Source organism: Gordionus sp. m RMFG-2023, chromosome 4 (assembly GCF_954871325.1).
Source record: "Gordionus sp. m RMFG-2023 chromosome 4, tfGorSpeb1-WG-v2, whole genome shotgun sequence".
NCBI classification, from domain to species: Eukaryota; Metazoa; Nematomorpha; class Gordioida; order Chordodea; family Parachordodidae; genus Gordionus; species Gordionus sp. m RMFG-2023.
The window spans coordinates 4095221-4120080 of NC_088778.1; the positions used below are offsets into that span (position 1 = coordinate 4095221).

The 24860-nt window shown below is 28.4% G+C and overlaps 2 protein-coding genes across 2 annotated transcripts; one reads left to right on the forward strand and one right to left on the reverse strand.

Moving 5' to 3' along the window:
- Positions 1–1284: 1284 nt before the first annotated feature.
- On the forward strand, positions 1285–11977 carry LOC135929009 (palmitoyltransferase ZDHHC20-like). The gene is made up of 5 exons (XM_065465497.1): positions 1285–1463; positions 6572–6995; positions 7587–7958; positions 8287–8504; positions 10371–11977. The coding sequence occupies exons 2-5, from the start codon at positions 6694–6696 to the stop codon at positions 11444–11446; spliced, it is 1968 nt and encodes a 655-aa protein (XP_065321569.1). The 5' UTR covers positions 1285–1463; positions 6572–6693; the 3' UTR covers positions 11447–11977.
- Positions 11978–12221: 244 nt separating this feature from the next.
- On the reverse strand, positions 12222–23397 carry LOC135929008 (sphingomyelin phosphodiesterase 4-like). Its single transcript, XM_065465495.1, has 18 exons — positions 23352–23397; positions 23225–23308; positions 22980–23189; positions 22907–22940; positions 22801–22859; positions 22414–22761; positions 22302–22370; positions 19981–20180; positions 19450–19540; positions 18877–18962; positions 17968–18091; positions 16654–16705; positions 15898–16168; positions 15431–15653; positions 15100–15246; positions 14158–14283; positions 12833–13043; positions 12222–12706 (listed from the first exon to the last, which is right to left on the reverse strand). Exons 1-18 carry the CDS (start codon positions 23361–23363, stop codon positions 12399–12401), a joined length of 2655 nt encoding a protein of 884 aa, XP_065321567.1. The 5' UTR covers positions 23364–23397; the 3' UTR covers positions 12222–12398.
- Between the last annotated feature and the right edge of the window lie 1463 nt (positions 23398–24860).

The following is a 24860-nucleotide window of genomic DNA, read 5'->3' on the forward strand; positions in this document are numbered from 1 at the left end:
AGAAAAGAAATATTAAATTTGCTTTGTATATTTTTTTAGCGTAGTAAAAAATAGTAATTCTTCTTAACAGTAAATATAATATTAATATTTTTAACGTTATAAAAATATAAAAATTATATTAATTTTTTTTAACGAAGCCACGTTAGTTTTTTAATATATTATAATGATTATATTAAATTTATTTAAGAATTTTGTAGGAAAAATTTTAATGGAGCTTCCCTTGCTTCTATGGAAGTTTCGTCACTGCATCTCCTATTATATTACTAGAATTTTAAAGTAATTCTTTCTGTAACATTTTATTGTTATTTTTCTTCTCAATAACAACACTTAAAATAATCTTTATGGTTTATATATGATATTTCTTTTTCCTTATTCATTTAATAATATATTTCTTCCAAATCGCATTAAAGCTTGTCTTCTTTCTAGATTTTAAACATCGCAAACTCATCTTTTATTGATTTGACAGTAAATAATCTATAGTTTTCTAAATAGTAAAACAATATTTGATTGATCAAATCAAATATTTAAATCAACTGATTTATATTTGACATGTGAAATAAAACTCGTAGCCATCTGCCGATCCAATTATATAATCATTGGGATAAATCATTTTCCTGTTATATCTTTTTATTTTTTTAAAAATAATGTAGGAATTTAATAGTATTTATCAATTAAGTAATAATATCATGATTTATATATTTTATTTGTATAAAATTGCATTTTATTATAAAAGATAAATTACATTTTTTATTCCCCTTATCAACAAAAACAATTTCTCTTTATATATCTTTTTTTAAACAATAAAAAAAAATAACTAATTGTGTGATAATACAAATTGACATTAAAAAAATATAACGTTAAAATGATAAAAAAATGTTAATGTAAAATTTTCACCGATTAAATTTAAATACAAATTGATATATATAAAAAAATAAATCAATTGCCAAAATAAATAATAAAATAACATCGATCAACATATTCAACATTTATATATATATTTTATCATCCTTAAAATAAATTATGTAATTAAAAAACGTTTAAAAATTTTTCAGTAAACACTTGTATAGTCTTTTTAATAATAAATAAAAATATGGCCTACTAGTAATATTCATAACCTTAATAATCTTTTTGAAACTAGTTTTTAGAAACAACTTTAGCAAAAAATAATTATAATTTTAGTATCAAATAAATAAATAGAAAAACAGAATATATACATTACATTAATGTTTGTCAAAATAATTCAGAGATGTCAATCGATTTCATTTTGTATCCACAAATATTCGACCCAAAACAGCTGTTAAATAAAGGAGAAAAATTAATCAATTGATGGGGAATACAAAAATACAATAATTATACTCAAATTTTATTTGTACGTAATCCCATGATGCCTATTCAACTAATATGAGCTATAAATATCTTCTGATTCTATTTTCACGTTGGCTTGATTTGTGGATGCATTTAAAGTTATATTTATCTTCAAATCATTTTGATAGTAATTGTAATGTGATTATATACAGTTTAATTTTATATATACTCTCATTTATTAATGAAGGAATGAGAATAAACTTGATTCATCTAAAACTTCAAGCTTAAATTTTTTGACGTATTTACATATTTATTTGCTATTTCCCTAAAATTTTTCATATTCTAAATAAAATACTTAAATAGACTTTTACACACCCAATTTTTACATTTAATCATACATATTTAATAGTTTTAAAATTAATTTTTTTAACTCTAATACCTAGAAATAATAAGCAACCTATATCAATATATTAATATTGCAAACATCTTTTTCATTTTATATAAAATAAACTATTTAACTAAGAAGCCAATAAAAGGCATAGGGCCAATTGGCATGAAGCTACTTGCCCATATTCAATTTTTAATTCCTGCCTAAACCAATCAGGGCCCATTTTAAAAAATAATTAAAAAGACTTTGCTGGACAAAATGTGAAATATTTTCTGAACCATTTTCTGTCCTTATTTTAAATTAATTTAGGAATCCAAAGGTCAGGATAAAAATTGGGAATATTTGAAATTTTTTAAAAAAATTAAAGCCTTGAATTATGCAAATTAAGATACTTCCTTCACAAAAAAATAATAACAGATGGGACAAAATAATCAGGTTTTGCCAGGCAGCTAGGCCATTATGGGCTAAGCCATAAAACTTTAAAAAAATCTTCACAGGCTAGTTTGCACTGGGCCATTCTGATCTCTAAAAGAATTTTATAAGCTTAATAAAAATTAGGATTATGGCTTTGCTTATCAGCAAATTTTTTTTTTTTCTAATACAATTTTTTTCTAATATTTATACAATACCAAGATAACCAATACCAAGATAACCAATACCAATCCAATATTTAGATTATTTTTATTTACGATCATCTTTTACCTAAATATTATTAAAAAAAATAATTGTAACCTATGGGGCAAAATAAAAAACACTTTAAAATTTCTCCTTTCTCATGGTGCAATATTTTGAGGATTTAACAATTTATTAAAGTGTATTCATTTTATTCCCCAAAAGTTAGTCATTTGCCAAATATTTTAAAATCCTTTTTCTTGTTGCAAAGGAAAATAATATCACATTTTAAATATTCTTTCTTTTTAAAATATTATATAAGTTTTAATATATATTTTTTAAACTATGTGATTATACGAAATTGAAAATAAAATTAAAATATTTTAAAAAAATTACATTTTGGTTCCTATCATAGAATTACCCAAAACAATGATAATAATATTATCAGGTCATCTATTTTGGAAAAAATAGGTCTTGATCCAATCTGATATTTAATATCAACACAGCCTTAGCAAGGATTCTTTTACATAATTTTATTATATAGAATATTTTTTTTCATGTGGCTGTTAGCCTTAAAAATATTATTTAAAATACTATCTCTTTTTTGACATGCAAAATTTTAAAATATGCTTTATAAAAAAATAATACTTTGAATCATTTGCACTAAATATTTAATTAGTTTCAATCTTTTAATCTCTCATCAGCAAGGATTCCAACTTGAACCCGAACCTGGAGAAGAAAACCTCGGTTTTTGAAAAAAACATCTGAACCTGAACCGAACCCGGGAATTTTATATGAATCCGGGTTTAACCAGGTTCAGTATTATTTAAAATCATATATTAAGATATTTGTAACAAATATTAATAATTTAATTGAGATTTTATATTATTTTCAAATTTCCAATATAATGAAGTGTTAATGAATTTTAAACAACTTAATTCATTTACTCCATTTTAAATTTTTTTTATATTTATTCTCAAAGATTCCTATTGGAGTGTTAATAAATTTTAAAACAATTAAATTCATTTACACCATTTATTTTTAATCCTTAACTTATTCTCAGAGATTATTAATTAGAGGAAAATGAAAGTGAACAAGTCAAAGTAAAAAATTGATATTGGATATTGTTAATTTAAAGAATTCTCAAAATCTAGCTTAAAAATTGTTAAACAAAGATTCAGGGTAGTTTTTGTAAAATTTTGTATTTTTAACTATATTTTGCCTATAAATAAAATAAAAAATGAATTTGATATACTAAATTTATGTCTATTTTTTTTAATTATGATTTAAATATAGAATTTTTTTTATCAATTCAAAAATTCTTAAACCCAAGCGGGACTCGGAACCAAACCCGAGTTCAAAAATATTTCCCTGAACCGAACCCGAACTCAGTCAAAAATTTTGCCGGGTTCGCACCCCTGCTCATCAGTATATATTAGATATTAATCAATTAACCCTGTCTTGGCTTCACTGCATTTTTATACGTAACATGCTTAAAAATGTAATTTCTGACAAATAAAAAAATTTCCCTTTAAATTCAGAATTCAAAATCTCCAAATCCCAGCCTGTGGAATGGGCCAGGAAAATTTTGGGCATTAAAGTTTTTGTTTATTTTTTTGAAATTTAAAGCTAATATTCTGATTTTGATTATTACTATTTGAAAATAAATTACAATATGCATATTTCCTCGTATTTTAAGAGCTGTCCAATTAAAAATACCAATTCTATAGATAAATAATATAGTAAATTCACAAAAAATTAAATAAAGTTATCTAATTACGATGTATCCAGTTACAAATAATTTTTATTATTTTAATATTTGCAAAATAAATGAAGTTTTTTATTTTAAATTTTATTTTTATCCATGTTATCCAAAACCGAAATAAAATTTGGTCCTAAATATGGTTCGGATCAGTCTCTACATTTGTGGTTTCCGGTTTGGGTTTTTCGAAAATCGGTTTCAGGCACAAACCGTTATCATATTATAGCTATAGCTCAATGACATACAATAATACATAGACTGACGATGCATTCATAAATGACGCATTTGAAAGCGTCGTTGATTGAATATCAGCTGGACCCGCCATTTTGGTAATCCATATAGCAATTATTCTCATGTTAAAAACTACTATAAAATTGAAAAATTGCTTCCTTTATCGTCTCGATGATCAGGCAATTCTCTAATAAAGTTTGCGTAAAGCATAGGAATAAATTGGCCTCTTGTTTAAATTTTTTTAAAATAATGATATGGGTAATCAAAATGGCGTCTCCAGCTGTTTTCATTGATTTATATGTCATTTATAGCCACCACTAGACAAAATAGCTGCGCATGTTAGTGTCAATATGATCATTTTTTTAGCTCGTTTTTATATTTTTTAAAAAAATTAAAAAAAAACGTAAAAATCCGATTCTAACAGAAATGTATTCCGGAATGTTTAGAAAAAAAATCTACTTCCGTGATTCAAAAAAAATAAAATAATATAAATTTGTTATGAACATTTACAAATAATTATAATTTATATTAAGTATTTTTAGGAGAAATTATATCAAGTAAAAATTAGAAATGATTTAAAAGTTAACGGCGAAATTGTCTGATTCGTAGGGAAGGTATTCAAGCATGCTGAACTGTATTTCCGGTAAAATTCAAATTTTTAAGTTGTAAAGAAAAAGGCGCTAAAAATGATTTAAAGTTGAAAAAAAAATAAGATATTGACGGGAAAAAAAGTGTATAAGTTAGGGCTGGGAATATTTTAAAAAAAACCCAAGATTAACGAAATTATTTTTTTATTTCTCGTATTGGTATTATTGGTCAATGACATATAATAATACCTTGAATGACGATATATTCATTAAAAGTGTACATCAATAAAAACAGCTGGGGACGCCATTTTGGTTGCCCATATCATTATTAACAATTTTAAATTAGAGGCCAATTTATTCCTCCTATGCCTGATTCAAACTTTTTAAAAAAAATTGCCTGATCATCGAGATAATAAGGAAGCAAGTTATCAATTTAATAGTAGGTTTCTAACACGATAATAATTACTATATGGGTTACCAAAATGGCGGGTCCAGCTGATTTGCATTCAACGACGCTTTCAAATGCGTCATTTACGAATGCATCACCAATCTAGGTATTATTATGTTTCATTGATATTGGCTTAAATTCATATTATTAATTTCAGAGTTGTTAAAGGATCTAGATCCTGTATCTAGATATAAAAATGTGGTATCTGTATCTAGATAGATTTTTGATTAAAATATCGGTATCTAGATATTATTTTAGACGATGTATCTGTATCTAGATCCATTTAAAAAGTATCTTTTAACAACTCTTATTAATTTAAAAAAAATAGAAATAGTGATCAGGGTCGAGAGAACCAACTCATAATTTTGGTGAATCCAAATTCCTTCCTTTTTTTTTTCTTTTTAAACTAGGAATTTGTGAAGTGATTGAAAATAAACGTATATTGATTTTGATACATGTAGCAAAATGAGTATAAACTAAAATATCATATAAAACTGTCTTATTTATATGGAAATATACAGTGCGAAAGATTGTTATATTCTCTGCCGCGATTTTTCGCTAACCGTGAGTGAGAGGTTACCCTGTATATTCAGCACGAATTTGAGGGGAGGTATACAAAATTTACTTATAAATATATTCTCTCCCATCATTTTCCGCTAACTGTGAATGCAGTATAAGAAGGATAACTTTTTTTAGGCACATCTTGGATAGTATGAATGTTAGTTCCCTTTATAATGATCCACGAAACAAAAAACCAAATAATTCTATAGATATATATTTTTTTTATTTTTAATATTGGGATTGGTATTGGTATTGGTTTACAATATATAATTAAACAATATATTTAGGTATTTTAAATATATATTCGTTATTTGGTATCGTAAATCATGAATATATTTTATTGAATATTTAAAAAAAAAAAATTAACAATTGACACCTTTATATATATTTATAAAAGTAAGATTTTAAATGACAATTTTTTTTTTTAAATTCAAGGTATATATTTTACTTGAACTCGTGTCGTGAGTCTATATACATAAAATATGCGTTTATATTTTTTGATTGCTTAATTATTAACCTTTTCGCAGTTCGGTCGATCTCTTCTAAGAAATGAAGGAATTTTATTATAAATGTGGATTTATATTTGAATTATTTTTTTTTGTGGATGAAAATTACAAAATATGATTTTTTTTTATCAAACTTTTGATTTTCATTTATAATAATAATAATAAACAAAGATAGTAAAAGTTTAAGCGCAACACGTGATTAGTCGTCTCGACAAGACCGGAATTCGTAGAAAATTTAAAAATACCGAAAAAAAAGTAAGTTGATTATCTAAAATCCAACCGGGGATAATCCTATGTACGTAGGACGGCCCTGCTGCAATAAATGGTTATGTGGTGGCGGCTCAACAGCTCGCCAAACCTTACCCTTTGCCCCCGCGAATATTAACCGATTGTCGACGTTTCCCAGAGCTTCTCGTATCCCCTGCCTCTCCCCTGACAATTTGTGCTTGAGGGCCTTCAAATGGATACCCGTCGTATTCGTGTGTTTCATATTGGTTTGGTCGTATTACGCTTACGTGGTTCAGTTTTGTTGCTACACCCTTATGACGCCTCAATACTCTTTGCCGCAAAACGGTGACGACCCCTCTTATAAAAGGTAATTTATTCTTTTTTTTCCATTTTGCTCCAAATCGGTTCGGTTTTACGTTTTAGTTTGTCACATATTTTCATATTGTCGGCTGAGTGTTATAGTGTTACATATCTACATTTTCGCAAATGGCATAAAAATGGTTACAGAACATTATAATACTCAACCAGTGTGAAATGAGACTTTCGAGGCATCTACTAGTTAGGCTATCATAAGGTGTCAGTAAATAGTCACATGTTAAAAGGATATTTTTAATCTCATATCCTATATTTTTATTTATTTTTAAGCTAGTCCTATATATATATCCTAAAGCGTATTTGAAAAAATTGCGAAATTTAGCATTATACTTTTTAAAATAAAAACCTTTGCCAAAATGACGCCTTCACCTATATCTGATGTATACCAAATCGACCCCACTAACCTACACCGGGCATTGGTCTTCTATAGGTAGAGTCATTTTATTTTTAACTAATTTTTAAGTATTCATTTTTAATATGTGGCTATTTACCGACACGGTGTTCCGTAGCATTAATCGATTAAACATTTATATAGTCAACTTCAATTATTATTATTTTTTTTAAAAACCGCACCCAAATTAAGTCATGACGCTAAAATTGGGCATGGAATGGAAGATAATTCAGAATCGGCAGCGTTATTCAATAGCAGCGAACCGTCTAGCGATCAAACCGCTAATATATCCGATCAAGTTAATACGACCCCTCGAGCTATAGCCTACTTGATTGTCTTTCATCCCTTGTTCCTATTATTGCTTTGGTCCTATTTCTCGGTTACCCTGACGCCGGCTTGCAAGGGTAAAAGACGCGAAGGGTGCGCGGTACCCAAAGTATACGCGCTCGAACCGAGAGAACTCGTCGAGATAGAGAAAGCCAGGGACGAAAACGAGTTATCCATAATACTCAACCAGGTCGCCCTTAGGGTGTTCGACTATCCGCGGACTAATAATCAAATCAAGTAATTAAAAAATTATATGAATTATAAGGTCAAATATTTGAGCTAAGGACTTTGATATGAAAATAATTTAATAAAAGTGTTCAAACATTTGAAGTCAGCTGTAGCTGATGTCATTGGCTGTAATAGAATTCTTCGTCTAAATGTCTTTCAATGGCGGACTTCAATATTTGTACACTTACTGCATTTTAATGAATGAATCATCACCAGTCTAGATTGGTTTAATTTCAAACATATGAGCAGATTAAATTATTAATGCATCGTATAAATTTGATATTACAATAAAATTAATTTACCGCATTTAACCGACTCAATTTTTTTTTTAAAATAGACCCCTTAAACAATGCACCCTCGAGGGAGGTCCTCGCTACTGCGACATTTGTAAACATCTTAAGCCGGATAGGTGCCACCATTGCGGCGCGTGCGGTGAATGCGTGCTTAAAATGGACCATCACTGTCCCTGGGTCAATAACTGCGTTAATTTCGGGAATCAAAAACAATTCGTTTTGCTCTTAATTTACGGCTGTTTGATAAGTCTCTTCGCCGGAAGTAAAATTTTTTATGACCATTTATTAATAAAAAGTGTATTTTACACAGGAGTCAGCCACAGACGTCATTTTTTTAAATAGTCTACACGTAACTTAATGATATTTATCGTTTGATAAAAAAATTCATTTCTAAAATAGAATGTTTTTTGTAAAATAAAGTAAATGTTATTAAACCAACCTGCAGAAAAAATGGCGTCTACCGCTAACTTCCATGTAGTTAACTTCTATCGCTGACTCTCATGTAGTTAACTTATATACAAACTTAATTAATTTACACACTTTCTAATTAGTATTGACACTAGCTTACTAATTTTTGTTTTATGAATTTTTTTTCAGGTACATGATTTTTTTAAAAAAAAATTTAATTGATTTTTTACCAAGAATTCTGTTACATTTTTTTTAATATAAACTATGCTTTGTAGCCACTTTTTGTTGTTTGCCACATTAAACACAGCTGGTTATATAAGTAAAACTAAATTACTAGAAAAATAGTTAGAAAAGTGGGAATCCATCAAGTTCCTTCAATATGAGACTGATGACAAATAAAATCTATAAAACAAGCCTCTGGAAGTAAGGTAGTTAAAATTAAAAAGGAATGTGAGTAAAGATGCTAAAATATCTGCAATATCTAAGCTAATATTAATCCACGCGGAAGTAAGAAAATGGTCTGAATTTGGTTTCCAAATTTTTATTATAAAAATAAAGAAATAAGAAATATGTTGGTAGTATTTATGAGTCAAGAAGTTGAATGGATTGTGCCAATAAATGTATAACGCCAACAGAGAATAATGATTCCTTTTAGTATTCCGCATTATAGCAATAGAGAAAATTATACAAGTTTAATACTTTACAGATCAAGTAACATTATTGGATTTGGGTTTAGAAAATAATAACGAGAAAATTGTTTAAAAAAGCCAAAATCTCGAAATTCAATATAAGATAAAGATAAAAGGTAGAAAAAATTAAGGCTCTGTTCAGGTTCTATTTATTTCCAAACAGCAGGCTATGTCGCTTCGACTGAACAAGGTAATAAATAAGAAAGAAAAAAAATAACGATACGAAACACTAACGAAAATAGGGTGTCGTAGTAGGCTAAAACTGTAGTGTTGTTAAACGACTCCATTTTTTAAAGACGGTTATTCCAATATTTTAGTCAGGGCATAAAATTTAAACAAATTAAGAGATAGGTTTTATTGCATTGTTATATGGAAGCATGAATAGCAATGTAATTACTTTGATGAATAGCCATCGTAATGGGTTGTTTGAAATAGAAGGCTTCTCTACTATCGCCATTTATTTTGCCTTATTTTCTCCCTAATAATGTGATAAATTAAGGAATTATTCACCAAAATTACCAAGAGTATTGGTGACAAAAAAGTTATAAATATCAGCCTCAAAAAAAATCTTGTAATGCAAAATGTTAAATGATTAATTTAGATTTTTTTTTTAAAAAAACTATTATTTAAATCAAATGATTTTTTTAAAAAAATAGCCTTGATTTTTTTTTTCCACAATCAGATAATAGCATAATTTGTTGAGCCAGTTTTAAAATTTAAAGATCTGATTTTGCTCAAAATGATGCCTGAATCGATTCCTATAAGTTTCAGACAATTTTGTCATAAACTTCTAAGCCAATTTATAGAATAAAATTATACGAATTGAGTTGACTGACATTAATATCCACATTGCCGGTAACATATAAAATATCATAGGTTTTATAGTAATTTTTTTTTCTTCTTTGCCTTGTTTATTTTGAAATTTCTCCATGCTCATTTTGTAAATAAATAAAAAAAGATATCCTTCCTATTTATGCAACCCATAAAACAATATTTAAAATTATTAACTTTTTTTTAAAAATAAAATCTAGTTACGACATTTCCCTACTTCGTCTCTTTCTGGTCCAACTCTAGCGCTTACCAACTGCCGCTTCCCGCCTCCGACTCTACCCCACTTCCGAGCTCCTCCCAATTCAAATACGCTATACCCGCTTCCAATTACACCGACAACCTTAAAACGAACGCCTCATTTTCGCTTACTTTTGCCAACGCCTCCCTATTTTCCTCGTTAATCGATTATCCTTACACTTCTAACTTCGTGGGACGGGCTTTGCTGACTACCCGTTTCCACGTTTTATTCCTGTTTTTCGTGGTTATCATGTTCGGCATAGCCCTGAGTGCCTTATTGGCCTACCATTGCTACCTGATCTCCCTTAATAGGACCACTCTTGATACCTTTCGAGCCCCCGTATTTCCTCCCCAAAAAGCTTCCCCTAACGCTTCGATCAAGGATCAGAATACTCCCAAACCCGACTTAAACGGATTCAATTTGGGAACTTGTAGAGCCAACTTTGAACAAGTATTCGGGAAAAATCCTTACAAATGGGCCTTCCCCATCTTTACGGCCATCGGTGACGGCACAATCTTTCCAAACAAATATGAAACGGTAAACGAATTGTGTCAGAACCTCGGTTCGGTTCCCGATTTCCATTCGTTCAATAATGATCACTTCGACTCTTCGGGCCATCACATTGATTCGGCTTTCAATTCTCATTTTCCTCCGTCTCCTCGGGGCAACAACGAAAATAAAAAACCTGGCAAATATACTACGCTCTTCGAAAAAGATACTTCCTTACGCGCCAACGATGGTAATAACTTTGTAAACGTTACCATTGACTCGAATACCGCGCATTCTTACGCTTCCCCGCGCAAAAAATTTTCCAAGAGAATATTTGGTTCTCACAGGAGGTTACCTTTTGTTGATAACGCCAGCTCCAACAAAAATTTTCCCTTACCACCGTTAAACTCGCCCGTGAATGTATCGAGGGTCGGTCTTTTGTCCTCATCGCAAAATTTGTTATTGGAAAGCACCGGGACATCTTCTTACTTACCTTACGGATCTATAAATCAATCCAGATTTACTAAGATAGATCTCAACGCCTCATAATTTTTTTTAATATAAGTATTTAACGACAAATATATATATATATATTTAAAAAAAATTTTGTTACATTTAATAAGACTCAAATTTATTATTATTATTTTTTTTATTAAAGTAAAAATTACTCACTCCTTTTATCGTGTTTTTCGAATTGACGTAAATTTCGCGTCGCATTTTATCTTTCCATTTCAAAATTTTGTCATCTATACACTATATTTAGTGTTGTAAAACGGCTCAATTTGAGTCGATTTTCAAAAACGGTTAGTAATATTAAGCAAGTCCGGAGATTTTGCTCGCAGATGACACAAAGGTGTAGACATCAATTATCGAAATCTCGAGGCTTCAGGCAATATTTTTCTGGCTTAAATTTACTGACCGCTTAACAAGACTAACTATATTAGAAGAAATTTCGATTTTTGACTTTTTAAATATAATTTTTTTTTTAAAAACGCAAAATTTATATTAATGTGTAGGTTTTTTTTTATAAATGCTTCAAAGCTAACACTCATTTGATTTGGAGAAACTAATATATTATAAAATACTGTATTTTAGTCATTGTATTTTTTTATGATAAGATTTCACGTAAATTACGTAAATTTTTTATTATTTTACTATTATGCAATTTATTGTAAGTTTTTGCATTTTAAAATTGAAATAATTGTAAAAATAAAATATTATTATAACAATTTATAAATTCTTACATATACATATATATAAAAATAAATAAAATTTTATCCTTGAATAAATAATTTTAAATTATATAATACAATATATTTACTAATCTTTAAAAACAAAAGTCGCAAATATTATGCTAAATAATTATGTTTTTTTTGTGTATAAATTATAAATTTGTTTTGTTTAAACAGTCACAACACAAATTAAAATAAATATATCGTTTTTTAAGGAAAATAATACCGGGTATTTAAAACTATTTATATAAATTAGATTATAAAAAAATTCACCAAAAATTAGTTATAGGTTGCAGGGTATATATCAATAGCGTGTAAAAGACTAGACCTATAAATATTGCGTACAAACAAACTTTATTAGCGTTTTTCTTGAACATTATTAATCCGGCATTATTGTTGGTCAAAAAAAATCGGCGCTTGAACGGGGAAACGGGCGAAATTCTCGTTCCATTCTGCGCATCCTCCACGTTTAATCCGCAAAATGAATTGGCCATCGATAATATGAAAAGCCACGTGACCATTTTTTTGTAGCCCCAGCCGAAAAAGGATAATACGGCCGTGAAGAATAGCATATAACCTGCGGTTTTGAATATAAATAATTTTGATATTCCAAAGATTAAAACTCGCCATAAAAATTGACTTAAATTCCAAATCTTTGTATATTAATTTCATCGTTAAATTTTTAAAATTATTTGTATATAACCTATAAAATAGTAATTTGCCAAAAATCGTAAATTAATGCAGGGTCTCAGAGTTTGGGACATTTTGTTTGTCGGTGAATAATTCTTGAAGATGGGGGATCTAGGCGGCGAAGAGATAACGGGTCTGAAGGATACAATCGGTGATATGATAAGAGATAGGAGTACGCTGTAGAGGTCTTCTTTGTTGTAAAGAATATTGAGTTTGGTTTGAAACTTTAAGTTCGTAGAAGAGGGAAAAAAAAGATACATTACAATAAAACTAGTGTTGTGAATGTAATTAAGTTACATTTATTTAGAACGGCTATAACTTTATAAATTAAGAACGACCAGTTACTTGTTATCCGTTACTAGCTACTTTTTAGGAAAACTATAATTAACTAATTGTATATGCGTGTTTTTTTAAATATAACTAATTTTTCAAGTTATTCAAATTTTTATTTTTTGAAAAAATGTAACAAGGGAAACCAGCTTTTCGCAACTGGAACGAAAAATAATTTTAATAACACTAATGCTAAAAACTAAAAATGTTTTAAAACACGATGCCATTTGGAATCATGAGATGGGATTTTATAATATATTTGATTAAATTTAAAAATTGGTTTTTTTATTTATTTTTTTCCAATGGATTTAATTTTTATTTTAAAATAATTTATAAAATTCATATATTAGTTATTTACCTTTCCAAGATGATGAAAACAAACAACCTTTATCTTATTGCACGATAGACCAATATCATTAAAAGGTTAAAAATTTCAGATTAATTTTTAGATTTTTTTTAACATCCTTAGTACTAGTAATCACATTAAATACCTATTAAAAAGAATTGCCTGCCGATGATTGGTAAAATTTCACCCATAAAATAATTTTAACGACCTATAAAAATTTCTTTTAAACATATTACAGTAGAAGAATATATAAAAAGCAAGTGACATTTTTAGATATTTTCCTTTAAAAAAAGAAATTTCTATTAGGGATGCAAAAAGCTAAAAAAAAAGGAAAAACTTATCAAGCAGTGTTATGAATCTGAATTAGAGGTCAGGAATTATAAACTCTATTTACCAGAAATTTCGATAAAGAGAAACTTAGTCGAAGCCAATTTTATGAAAGAGATGCGAACCCGCCCCGGATTCGATGGGAATCGAACTTTGTTTAGTTCTACGGTTTAAAAAAATGCCCAACCAAACATGGGTTCACAACCCCGATAAAAGATTGTATAAATAAAAAAAGGACGCTTTTTTTGGGACATTATAATAATTTTTTGCGCGAATTCCAGAGTTATTATGTAGTCAGTCACATATAAAAAAAAGGCACTCAATTGTGTTTGTACTTTATTGTTTAGGAGGGTCGAAATTTTATATAAAACACGGACCAAGTAAGCATTTTCGTAAGATCGTATAGGCCTCGTTTCGTATCCTCCCAGGTGTAACAAGGACGCGCTCGACGGAGTGTATAACTTGTACGATAATTTTTTTTAAAGGCATTTTAAAATGTTTTAGTTATTAAATAGTCCTCGAAACAACACTAACAAAAAAATGGTATCTTCAACGATTATTATCGACACTTTATGGTTTTATGTTTATGTACTGATTTTATTATATATATATTGGTGGTTTTATACTTTCTTTATTTAAATATTTTCGTATTAAATTTCCTTTATTTGATTATTTTCGTAATTTCAATACACAATATATTAAATTTATATAAATTAAAACAAAGTTTATAATTTTTAAAAAAAAAGAATAAAATTTTTTTTTCCTTTTTTAGAGTTTATATACTTTCTAAAATTATTAAATTAAATATATATTTATTAATAATCAAAAAATATAATATTACTCCTTACAACGATGAACTGGTAAAAACAATTATAAATTTATTAGTAATCATGTATAAAATAATATGACGATGACTACACAATTTACTATCATAAATTTTTCATGACCATAACAAAATATATATATTTATAACAATGGCTCTACGAGAATATATTACTATTTCTTTCTCTTTCTTCTTTTCAATATCTTTTAAAAAATACAGTATAATAAGACTTAGAGAAGTACTGATAAACGGCTACCTCAACATTTTAGCCAGAAAAATATTGCCTTAGCCTCGAGATTTCGATAATACATGTCTAGACCATTGTTCTTCTATGAGCAAAATCTTCAGGCCTGCGTAATATTTTTCTGAATGAAATATATTGAGTTAGCCGATATCTTTTAATAAAATACGTGAATGAATTACTAGGACTCCTTTTTAAAAAAATTAAAATCACCTTTGGCGTTTTTAGAGGTATCGAGCTGGACAGAATTCCCGTTCGATTTAAAACAGTTTTGGGTGTGTTGTAAGCATTTTGGTAGAATGATAGATTATTATTTGGCGATGAAGATTTCTTGAGCACGGGAATATAATTTGGGGCAATCTATTAGTTATATTTTGGTTAAAAAAAAGAGACAATATTTAATCATTTAAAGTAGCCCTTTTATTTTAATGGAGATACTATTCTAAAGTGAAACATGAAGAATGTAACTAAATGGCGACAAAAATCGACACAAGGAAATAATAAAAGTTTAAATTAAAAGCACACAAAAAAAACTATAACTTACGGGCCCAAACATAATCTCCAGCATCCGTATACTCTCATCCAGATAGAAAATACATTTATCGTTCCTTTCGGCATTATTATGGTATTTATCAATATAATTCGGATTGGAGGAAGAAATCATTCCCTTACGCGCCATGAGGCTCAAAAATAGTGGGGATTCGTCAATTTCGTCACTGTAACCAGACCCATTAAAATAACCATATTTGAGGCTAAAGTAGGCGTATCTTTACATGTTAAGTTATATATATATATAAAGTGAAAATATGGGTGCCAATTAATAAATACGCCTAAAAATGAATATAAAAAAATACCAGATTATAAAATAAATAAAAACCAATTTTAAAATCCAAATCCTTGGCCATATCAAGTCTTCACTCATATAACTCTCAACAATTCCAATTTTCCAATCTCGACAATGTCATATCATCCCTTATAATTTTATTTTGATTCCTAAAAAAAAATACATACCTTGCTGGGTAAACTATATAGTTGCGCCAAATTTTATCCAAAAACATTCGCAAGGCCTTCACGTATAAACGACGAAATTTCGAACTTTTATCGTTGGGATTTTTGGAAAATTCATCCCTTTTATCATAGCTATCGTTTAAAGAAGTTGACAGGTTTTTTCGGCTGTCCACGAGATTGGGTAAAAGACGGAGTCTGATCAGGGATGAATTGGCTGACGAGAAACTGGGGTTAAAATTTAAGATAGGATCTGATGTTTGGATAGGAAGGTTGTCTGAAAACGCAAAATAGTATCGTCAATTAATGTAATATTTAAAAAAAATCATAAGTAAACAGGGCCGTAACAATGCTATGGGTGGCATTTGAAGGCTAGTCTAACCCCCCTCCCCGTCGGGAAAATTTCTGGCCCCCAAACAAATTTTCATAAAATTGTTTCTATTTTTTACCGTTTCTATGCTCTTCTTTACATATCTTTTAAAGAGAATTTGTAATTTTAGAAAAAGTATAAATATTACATAATATTGCCTAATTATTATATTTTATTATAACTTGTATACAATACAAATATGGCCCAACTCACATCCCAAGTTAATTATTCGCAAAGCCCCTTTTTTTAAAAAAAATGACAGACCTAGCATTATATCTTTCGAATATGATGGAAATATGCAATATTTTTTAAACTCACTAGTGTTCCACTTTCTTTTTTTAAAAGAAAAGTTAATTAATATATTTTTTTAAAAAATATGAAATGAAGAATACCTGGTCTTTCGATCTGGTTGAGAAGTTGATATAGGTCACCTTTGACAAAAACCTTATTGAATAAAAAAAACATTTTTTTAAACAATAAGTAAGCTAATTAAAAATTAGTATTATAAAATTATTAGCTCTGCAAAATTAACCCCAAAATTTTTTAAAGATATTATCCCGGATCACAAGTGAATTGTGCTTGTTAAAGGCAAGAAAACGTAGCTCTGATAGGAAAATGAGGATTGCGAGATTAAAAAAAATATATAGCATATAAATAAGATAAGTAAATGTGGTTTCAATCAGCACAGTATTGTTGTTGTATAATTTAGATAACTCATATTCATGACAAACAATATGGTATAATAATTGATTCATTGTAAATGAGGGTTAATTTAAAATTCAATTCATGTTTTAAAAAATAACTCCTATATATTATATTGGTTATAGCATAGTGATAATCTAAGTTATGCTTTTTAAAATATATATGAAGGGAGTTTAATTATAATAATAAAAACATTTAATTAACAATGTGGGAATATCGCCGCCTTAGATGGTAGTATAGGTTTTTGAGGGTATTTTCTTCCAGTGAATGTCCTGTCATGTAGACGCTAATCGCGACACATTAAGTATCGCTCGACACCAGTATAGCATCGGTTCAAAAAAAATGGTATCAATATATCCCCGATTTCAAATGTCGACAAGGTATTTGAAACAATCTATGCGCCTTTTTTAAATTAATAAACGCTCTATTTTTTTTAGCCTAAATTAACGACAAGTTTTTAGCCAAAAAACTATAGCCACAAGCTTCAAAGTTATCGCCAAATATACTATAACCTTAATTTAGAGCCGGAAAAACTCAACTCCGGCCTCAAGGCTAACCTGATTTTATTCGGCATGCGCCTCAAGTATTAATCAATTACCACGAATTAGCTAAAGTCAGCGATGTTCAGATCACGCCACAAACCGAAAAAAAATTAGTCGGTTGCATTTAGAAACAAGTTTAGAAATCCAGTTATTTTGTCAGCCTGTCTGCAATTTTGTGCAAATTAGATAGTAAATTTCTAATAACACCCCCTCAGTATTTTGGTGATTGAATTAGCCCGGTTCAGGGAGCCTAACAATGTCCTAACGATCAATTTTCTTCTTCAAAAATCCATTACCAAGACAAGAGACTAAAAACCCCAGCCCATTTTTCCCTTTTCCTCCGCTATCGTAACCGAGGGCCGTGTTGCTACCCGGTACCGTGAGTGATTTCAAATCAATTAAACATCACATACATAAATATAAAAAGCGTATATTATTTTTGAAAAAAATCATTTCATAAACCTTTAAAACTCTGTACAGCTGACACGCGTTTTGCGATATGGTCAAATCTAATTGCGACATTCTTGAAACGAATCGATTAAATATGACAGTGTAATATGGTTCGTTGGCTCTAAGGTAATTTTTCCTGAAAAAAAAATCATATTTGTTTTAGGCTATGTCAAAGGTTGTTTTTTTTTAAATTCAATTTTAACTTATCCTTAATCTTAATTTATTTTTGTTGCAACTGTCCCAATCAATTTGATAGACAGTTCCATATCAAAAAGTCAATCCTTTTAAAACATTGCGTTTTTTAAAGAAACGATATTGATTGTCGGATACAAATTCACAAAATTACAAAAAAGTCTAGTTTTAAACCAATATAAATGGTGAAAAGTAAGTTTTAAGGTTCTACGTTCAAAACCGATTTTCCTTCATGACCTGGTTATAAATTTGTATATATTTGAGGAATAGCATCGGATTGGCAGATATCTTTTACGCACTGACATATGTTGGCGTAGCATTTTAAAAGAAGATATTAATTTATATGGAGTCGTTAGGATCGGTAGCTCCAGAGATTTGCTCAAATCCCTGATAGACTTAAAATATTAATCGCTACTGATCATCCCCTCCTCCTCTCAAAATATATATTTGTTTGGTAACTTTTATTAAAAGTTTTATTAAACATTCCAAGATAGTTATAAGCAATAAAAAAAAGATTAACTGCCAATTTTTTCCAATTCCGAAATATTCAGTTGTAAACCGGGTTTAATATAAGCGCAACACCTATCTATTTTAGATGGTTGAGTATTAAGAAGTTAAAATAAAAAATTTGAAGACTAAATAATCCATTTAAAAAAAATAGATATACACAATAGAATCTCTCTATTTATGATTACGACACGATATTTTAGTAATAAGAAAATTTTAAACCAGAGATGTAGAGATAGCTTTGATCCAAACCCCAAATCGTGACTATGTTTCCAGGGTTGAATGTAGGTTAGCCAAGAGTCAATTATCTATTTTAAAAAAAAATTTTTTTTTCACGATATATAAAAGTATTCATATATTTGGTTGTAATTGTTAGGGTTTGGAGCGGAGTATTTTTTTTAACAATCGGATGTCCTTCCTGACATTTACCCACCCTTTTAAGAGACCAACCAGCCGAGGAGATGATGATGGTAATCTATACCCAGACTACAGAGAACCTTTAGAACCTCCAAAGCCGCAGCTGAGTTGAGACTGAAGGCAGGTTTTACTATGACACTTTCATAGCAAAATTCCAGATCCTTCCAAAAATATTTTAAATATGATTTTTAAAAAAATGTTATCACTACTCTCCTCAATGAGGGAATAGCGAATACTGATATGGGAGAAGTACTTGGATATGTTTTTTAAAAAATAAGTTTAATAACAGCAAATATTTATTCTTATAATTAATATAGCAAAAAAAATATATAATTATTTTTAGAAATAACAAATATGATTGACATATTTTTTTCATACCCATTTAAAGGAGGGTAGAAATGGCCATCGATTGAACAATTGTACGTAATAATCCAAAAATTGATCTCGTATCATCAAAGGGAAAATATACCTGAAAAAATTTTATGGTATAGATAAAGTATTTATATATAAAAAAAACACAAAATGGCTTTATAGTAGCAGGGGTCCAAAAAAGAACATTCTTGTGCTCAGTAACCTTTCCGAGAAAAAAATATTTCAATTCCAGTTCTGTTCCTATAAAAAATGTCTAAATTAATTTCAAATTTTTTTATTCATAAATTAGTATAGTATAGCTCAATAATTATGTCCAAGTATAAATAAAGACATTTTGCTTAAACGATATAAATGTACATTTTTGAGTGTTCAAAATAAAAAAAAAATCTTTCCCTCTACACCAATTCTTGGTGACAAAATTAATCCACCGAAATCTAAAACTTTTAAATATTAATTGTACAGTTATTTTTTGTATATTTTTAACATCACGTGATAAATAATAACCGGAAGGAAATAATTTTTTTTTAAAAAAAATACCGCTTCAGATAGTGAATGGCGTTCGCATCACAATTTTTTTCGCTTTTAGACGATAAGAGAAGTGATTTCAGGGTAGTCTCGTCGAGTTTGATAGCCGTGAGAGGCGACTTGGTATCGCAAAATTGAAGTAAATGTGATAAAACACTCCGAGACAGGCATATTTGATTGACGGAAGGGAGTTCGGATACAACGTTAATTTGCTTTATATAATGTATAATAGTTATAACTAAAACATATGTCTTCCATAGCCATCTTAAAATTACATAAAATGAATGCGTTATAGTTGGGTAATGGCTAAGAAAACGGGAAAATTTAGCTCAATCCAAAAACCGAGCGCCTAAGTAAATCTCTACCTTTTTTCAAAGTTGAGCGGCATTTAAATAAAACCCGGAAGTGGAAATGATAGTTTTTGGCCAGAAACTAGGAATAACCGTTTTTATCCAGCTAAAAAACAAAAAATTACCAAGTATAATGATCATTTCTAACAAAGGATGAAGAAATGAACTGCTGTAATTATTTGAAAACTTACTTTCTTCCATATCAATCTAGGCCCCTCCAAAGCTAATAGAGAAATCACCCCGTCCCCTTCTCGATCCACCCTTAAAACTTAATAACAAAACTGCTTCGTAATCCCTCTTCCTCACGAGTTAAAGGGTATGCCTTCCTTATGGGTTGGTACGCTATGACGAGGAGAACTGATTCCATTGGCGAAAAAATCCTGATAAGTTAAAAGACCCCGTTACTGGGAATTTTTATCATTAATTATAAAGAATAAGATGCGGCAGGAAAGAATCCATTCCAACAAATTATGCTTGGAAAAAATATTTAATTTATATAGATAATACGCCACCATCAATCATGGTATAAAAGTTGGTGATAGGAAAAAAAAACCCCAGGAAAAACTATCGGGATTTTTTTTTTTCATATTTATAGAATTTGTCACAAGAAGCATTTCTCAATTCCAAACACGTCGAACTCGATTTCCTCAAGAAACTTGGAACGTGAATCAGAACACTCTATCCGACGAAGAACGCACAAATAATCAATGCGAAGGTTGTAATCATCGTTTTTCTAATCTGGTTGTGAATAAACACCCATCAATCTGGGTATTGATTAAGGAATGCGAAATGGCTACCGCTTGAACGATGACGTGTAGATAGTTGAACACCAAAAAAAATGGCAGTTATTATGTCGAGATTCGATTAAAGAAACTTTGCTAGGAATACCGTGATGGGGTGTGAAGCCTTTCAGATTTTACAAGAACTCCTTGAATATCCGATGTCTCAATATAATTATTAATCTTAATTATTAAATTTGTATGTACATAATCATGATTTATCAATAGATAAATATATTTTATTATAAAATTTTTTAATTTAGTCTACTAATATTGTAATTAAGGTTTATTACTATAGAAAATAACATTTGCAAAAATAAGAACATGGATTATTTTACTGGTATTTCTTCCAATTAAACTTCAGCATTTTATCTTGTTAAAGCATTTTTATGGAGGGTATATGAGTAATCTTTAAATAATGAATTAGGGCCTAAATAAATTTAGCTTATTTATATATTATATTTTTATAATATTTTTTTCTAAAGTACTAATTTGTCATTATAAATATATGTATATCCATTATAATTCAAATAAAAATATACTTACATTATTAGGTCTTAAATAAATTCTATAAATATGAAAAAAAATCAGGGGTTTTTTTTCCGCAGGTTGTTTTTCCAGGATTCATAAAAGTTGTATTGTCTGTTTAAAAACCTATCAATAAGAAGCCCTCATGGTTTCAAAATGAATTGAAATATCTAGTATTTTCAAATTAATTTAAAAACTTAATTAAATTATTGGCAGATTTTGTCTTAAAAATGTTTGAAAATTATCTGATTGATTGGTTTAACTCTTTATTTGTTATATTTAAACATACTTTTAGCCCATAGATCTAACTACTTCAGCTAGATAAGTTAAAATGTGCATACAATTGGATCATATAATCCAATCAAAAATCGATACATGATAGTGGTATGCAGTGCATATAAAGTCTACATTAGAGTTGAATCTTTTATTACCAATTTTTCAAAGTTATAGTAGATAATCAATTTCAGAAAACTGCATATTTATATTAGAAGTTTAAAAATTTGAATAAAATGAAGGTTAGAGAATAGCCAGGATTAAAGGAAAATGGATTAGGCAATTCATTGTACATTAAATGGGTATTAACCTAAGAAAACAATTAACAAGTGTTCACATTTAGGTTAACCTTTTTAAATATTTTTTTGTAACATTGATTATAATAAAACTAAATGATAATAACCTGTTGACCAATCAGATGATTTGAGCATTTTGATTTGGCATTTTGGTAAATATTTGTCATGAGAAAAATCTTATTTAAAAAAATATATAACCAACTAAAATATAGATTATACCTTTAAGAAAAGAATAGAAGCATAATTTTCAGGACTAAATATTTCATTTAAAATTGTTTTATTATTATAAATAATCATCTTTATTATATCATTTTCTTCTAAACTTGTTTGAAATGAATTAGCAATGTCTTTTGATGTAATAAATGATATTGCAGAATTGCAAAGATTAAAGAGAGGTTGATGATTATATACAGATAATGTTATATTATCTTCTATATTATAAGAGTGGAAATGATTTTCTTTGTAAAATATGTTTTTGTCAACATTAAATGGGTAAAAATAAAAACAATAAGAATGCACTATCTCATCATATGCTGAATAACTAAATGTATTATCACAATCATCCTCCTAAAATAAAGTTTAGATATTTTTATTGATAATTCTTACATTTTCTTTAATTCTACCAAAATAGGAGAAAAAATTCCAAAAATAATATTCAAATGCATCTAAAAAATGATAAATATTTTTTAAATGCTAAACAAATTAAATTTACTTAAAGAAAGACTCTGATTTGAATTCAATAGTTTCTATAATATAATAAATATTGAAAATATAAATTTATATACATTGTTTTTATCCAAATATACAATTAACGTTGGGCAATTTTCATATAGTAAACGTTTAATACAATCAATTATAGGACCATTTGCATCTAAGAAAAATACTATTGATTTATATTCCCTTAAATAATTATCTTCATAAATTAAATCAATATTCCATCCCTTATCCACATGAAAAATATTATCTATTGTCTTTTGAAAGATGCTTATTAATTCCTAAAAAAATATAACTTAATTCAAGATTATTTTACTTGACATGATGAAGTTTTTAATAAAAGCAATAATTCTGTGATGCATTCTGTTAACGGGAGAGTAAATATCCATTGTATAGTTTCCTATAAAGTTATAAATATATCATATTATTTCATATTTTAAAACTTCTATATTCATATTTTCCTATCCTTGAAAAATTAAAATTCATATGTTTTATTTATTTATATCCACATGTTATGAAAAAAATAATATATTAATCTGAAATTCCAAACATCCCTAGAGCGTGGATGACTCGAAAAATATTATAATACAGCATGAATTCTCTTCAAAATTTTGTAATGAATATTTTAAAAATTTTGTGAGGTTTAAAAATTACAAAATGCCAGAGTTTTTAAAAAATCATATTGTAGTATTTACATTGTCTTTCTTCAAATAGTATTAGAGATAAATCTGACCTTTTGTTGCCCTCGTATCCCGATATGTACCTGTATATAAAACACTACATGTTTATAGTTTATATTAAATATTAATTTCACAGGATAATTTACCTGCTATTTACCCGCGATTATAAAATCAGCTCAATGGTCTCCTAAATTCCTAGATTTAAATTAACTAGATTATCTGTGTGGTACATATTAAAGATATTCCTTTATAAAAATTGTAACGGCTTTTGCAATTGAGACGAACTTGAAAGAAAAATTCGCGAAGTATAATTTAGATTGCTAGTTATTATTCAAGAAAAGGGAGAAATATCTAACATAAATTTTGTTGATTTTTATTTCTGTATTTTGGTATATCTAATAATTCTATTAAAAAATTTTAAAAAAAGTATCTTTGTATTTTGATAATTTAGTAATAATTTATAATTGTTAAATATTTGAGGTAAGAAAGTTTATGCCTGATATTAATGAGTCAGTGTGACAGGTAAGTAACCCCCCCCCCCCCCCCATTCTTAATACCAGAACTAACCAATGCAGATTATCAAAATATTTAAAAAAAACAATGATACTGAAAAGGATGAATATAAACTTAATCAAGAAGGTTCATCATAAACAGATAGGGGAAAATGTAGGTAAAGGATTAAAGACGAAGAGGACAGAACGAGGGTTTTATGATAGAATTTTATAGAAGAAAACAGACATAACTATCAAGAATGATACTACTTCTGATAAAGAATTAAAATCGTATAGGGCAGGACGAAGATTATATAGTATAATTTTATTGGAGAAATGGAATAAATTTATATTGAGATTTCAATTAAGAAATTTTTTCTAAAAACACCTTCAATTTTTTAACAATGGTTTATTCATATTCTTCGTCAGCAAATAATTAAAAATATATTCAAAAAAAAGACACGTCAATTTAATGTTAATAAAATAAAATAAAGAAATAAGTTGATTAGGCAATAAATTTGATGAAAGATTTGTATACTAAATTTAAGCAGTTAAAAAGAATAGAATCTGAAAGTCATTATAAATAATTTGAGTTAGAAATAATCTTTGGTGAAGCACCTGGACCCCGTGATATGTGCTGATGATCTTTTACCTAGGCCTTTAACAATCAAATAGCCGTAGTAATTGAACCAGAGTTGTTAAGGAGCGGCGCTATAGGAGCGGCGCTCCTGGAGTGCCACTACATTTTTCAAAAACACCTGGAGCGCCCCGCCTTTTTAAA

Excerpts from the sequence above, each read along its gene's own strand:
- LOC135929008 (XM_065465495.1), bottom strand. Across the intron at positions 22,860-22,906 it reads AAATCAGAGTCTTTCTTTAA|ATGCATTTGAATATTATTTT; the intron begins GTAAATTTAATT and ends ATCATTTTTTAG. Across the intron at positions 16,169-16,653 it reads CAACCAGATCGAAAGACCAG|ACAACCTTCCTATCCAAACA; the intron begins GTATTCTTCATT and ends TTGCGTTTTCAG.
- LOC135929009 (XM_065465497.1), top strand. The coding sequence starts at position 6,694 with ATGTACGTAGGACGGCCCTGCTGCAATAAATGGTTATGTGGTGGCGGC. Across the intron at positions 6,996-7,586 it reads GACGACCCCTCTTATAAAAG|TCATGACGCTAAAATTGGGC; the intron begins GTAATTTATTCT and ends ACCCAAATTAAG. Across the intron at positions 7,959-8,286 it reads CGGACTAATAATCAAATCAA|ACCCCTTAAACAATGCACCC; the intron begins GTAATTAAAAAA and ends TTTTTAAAATAG.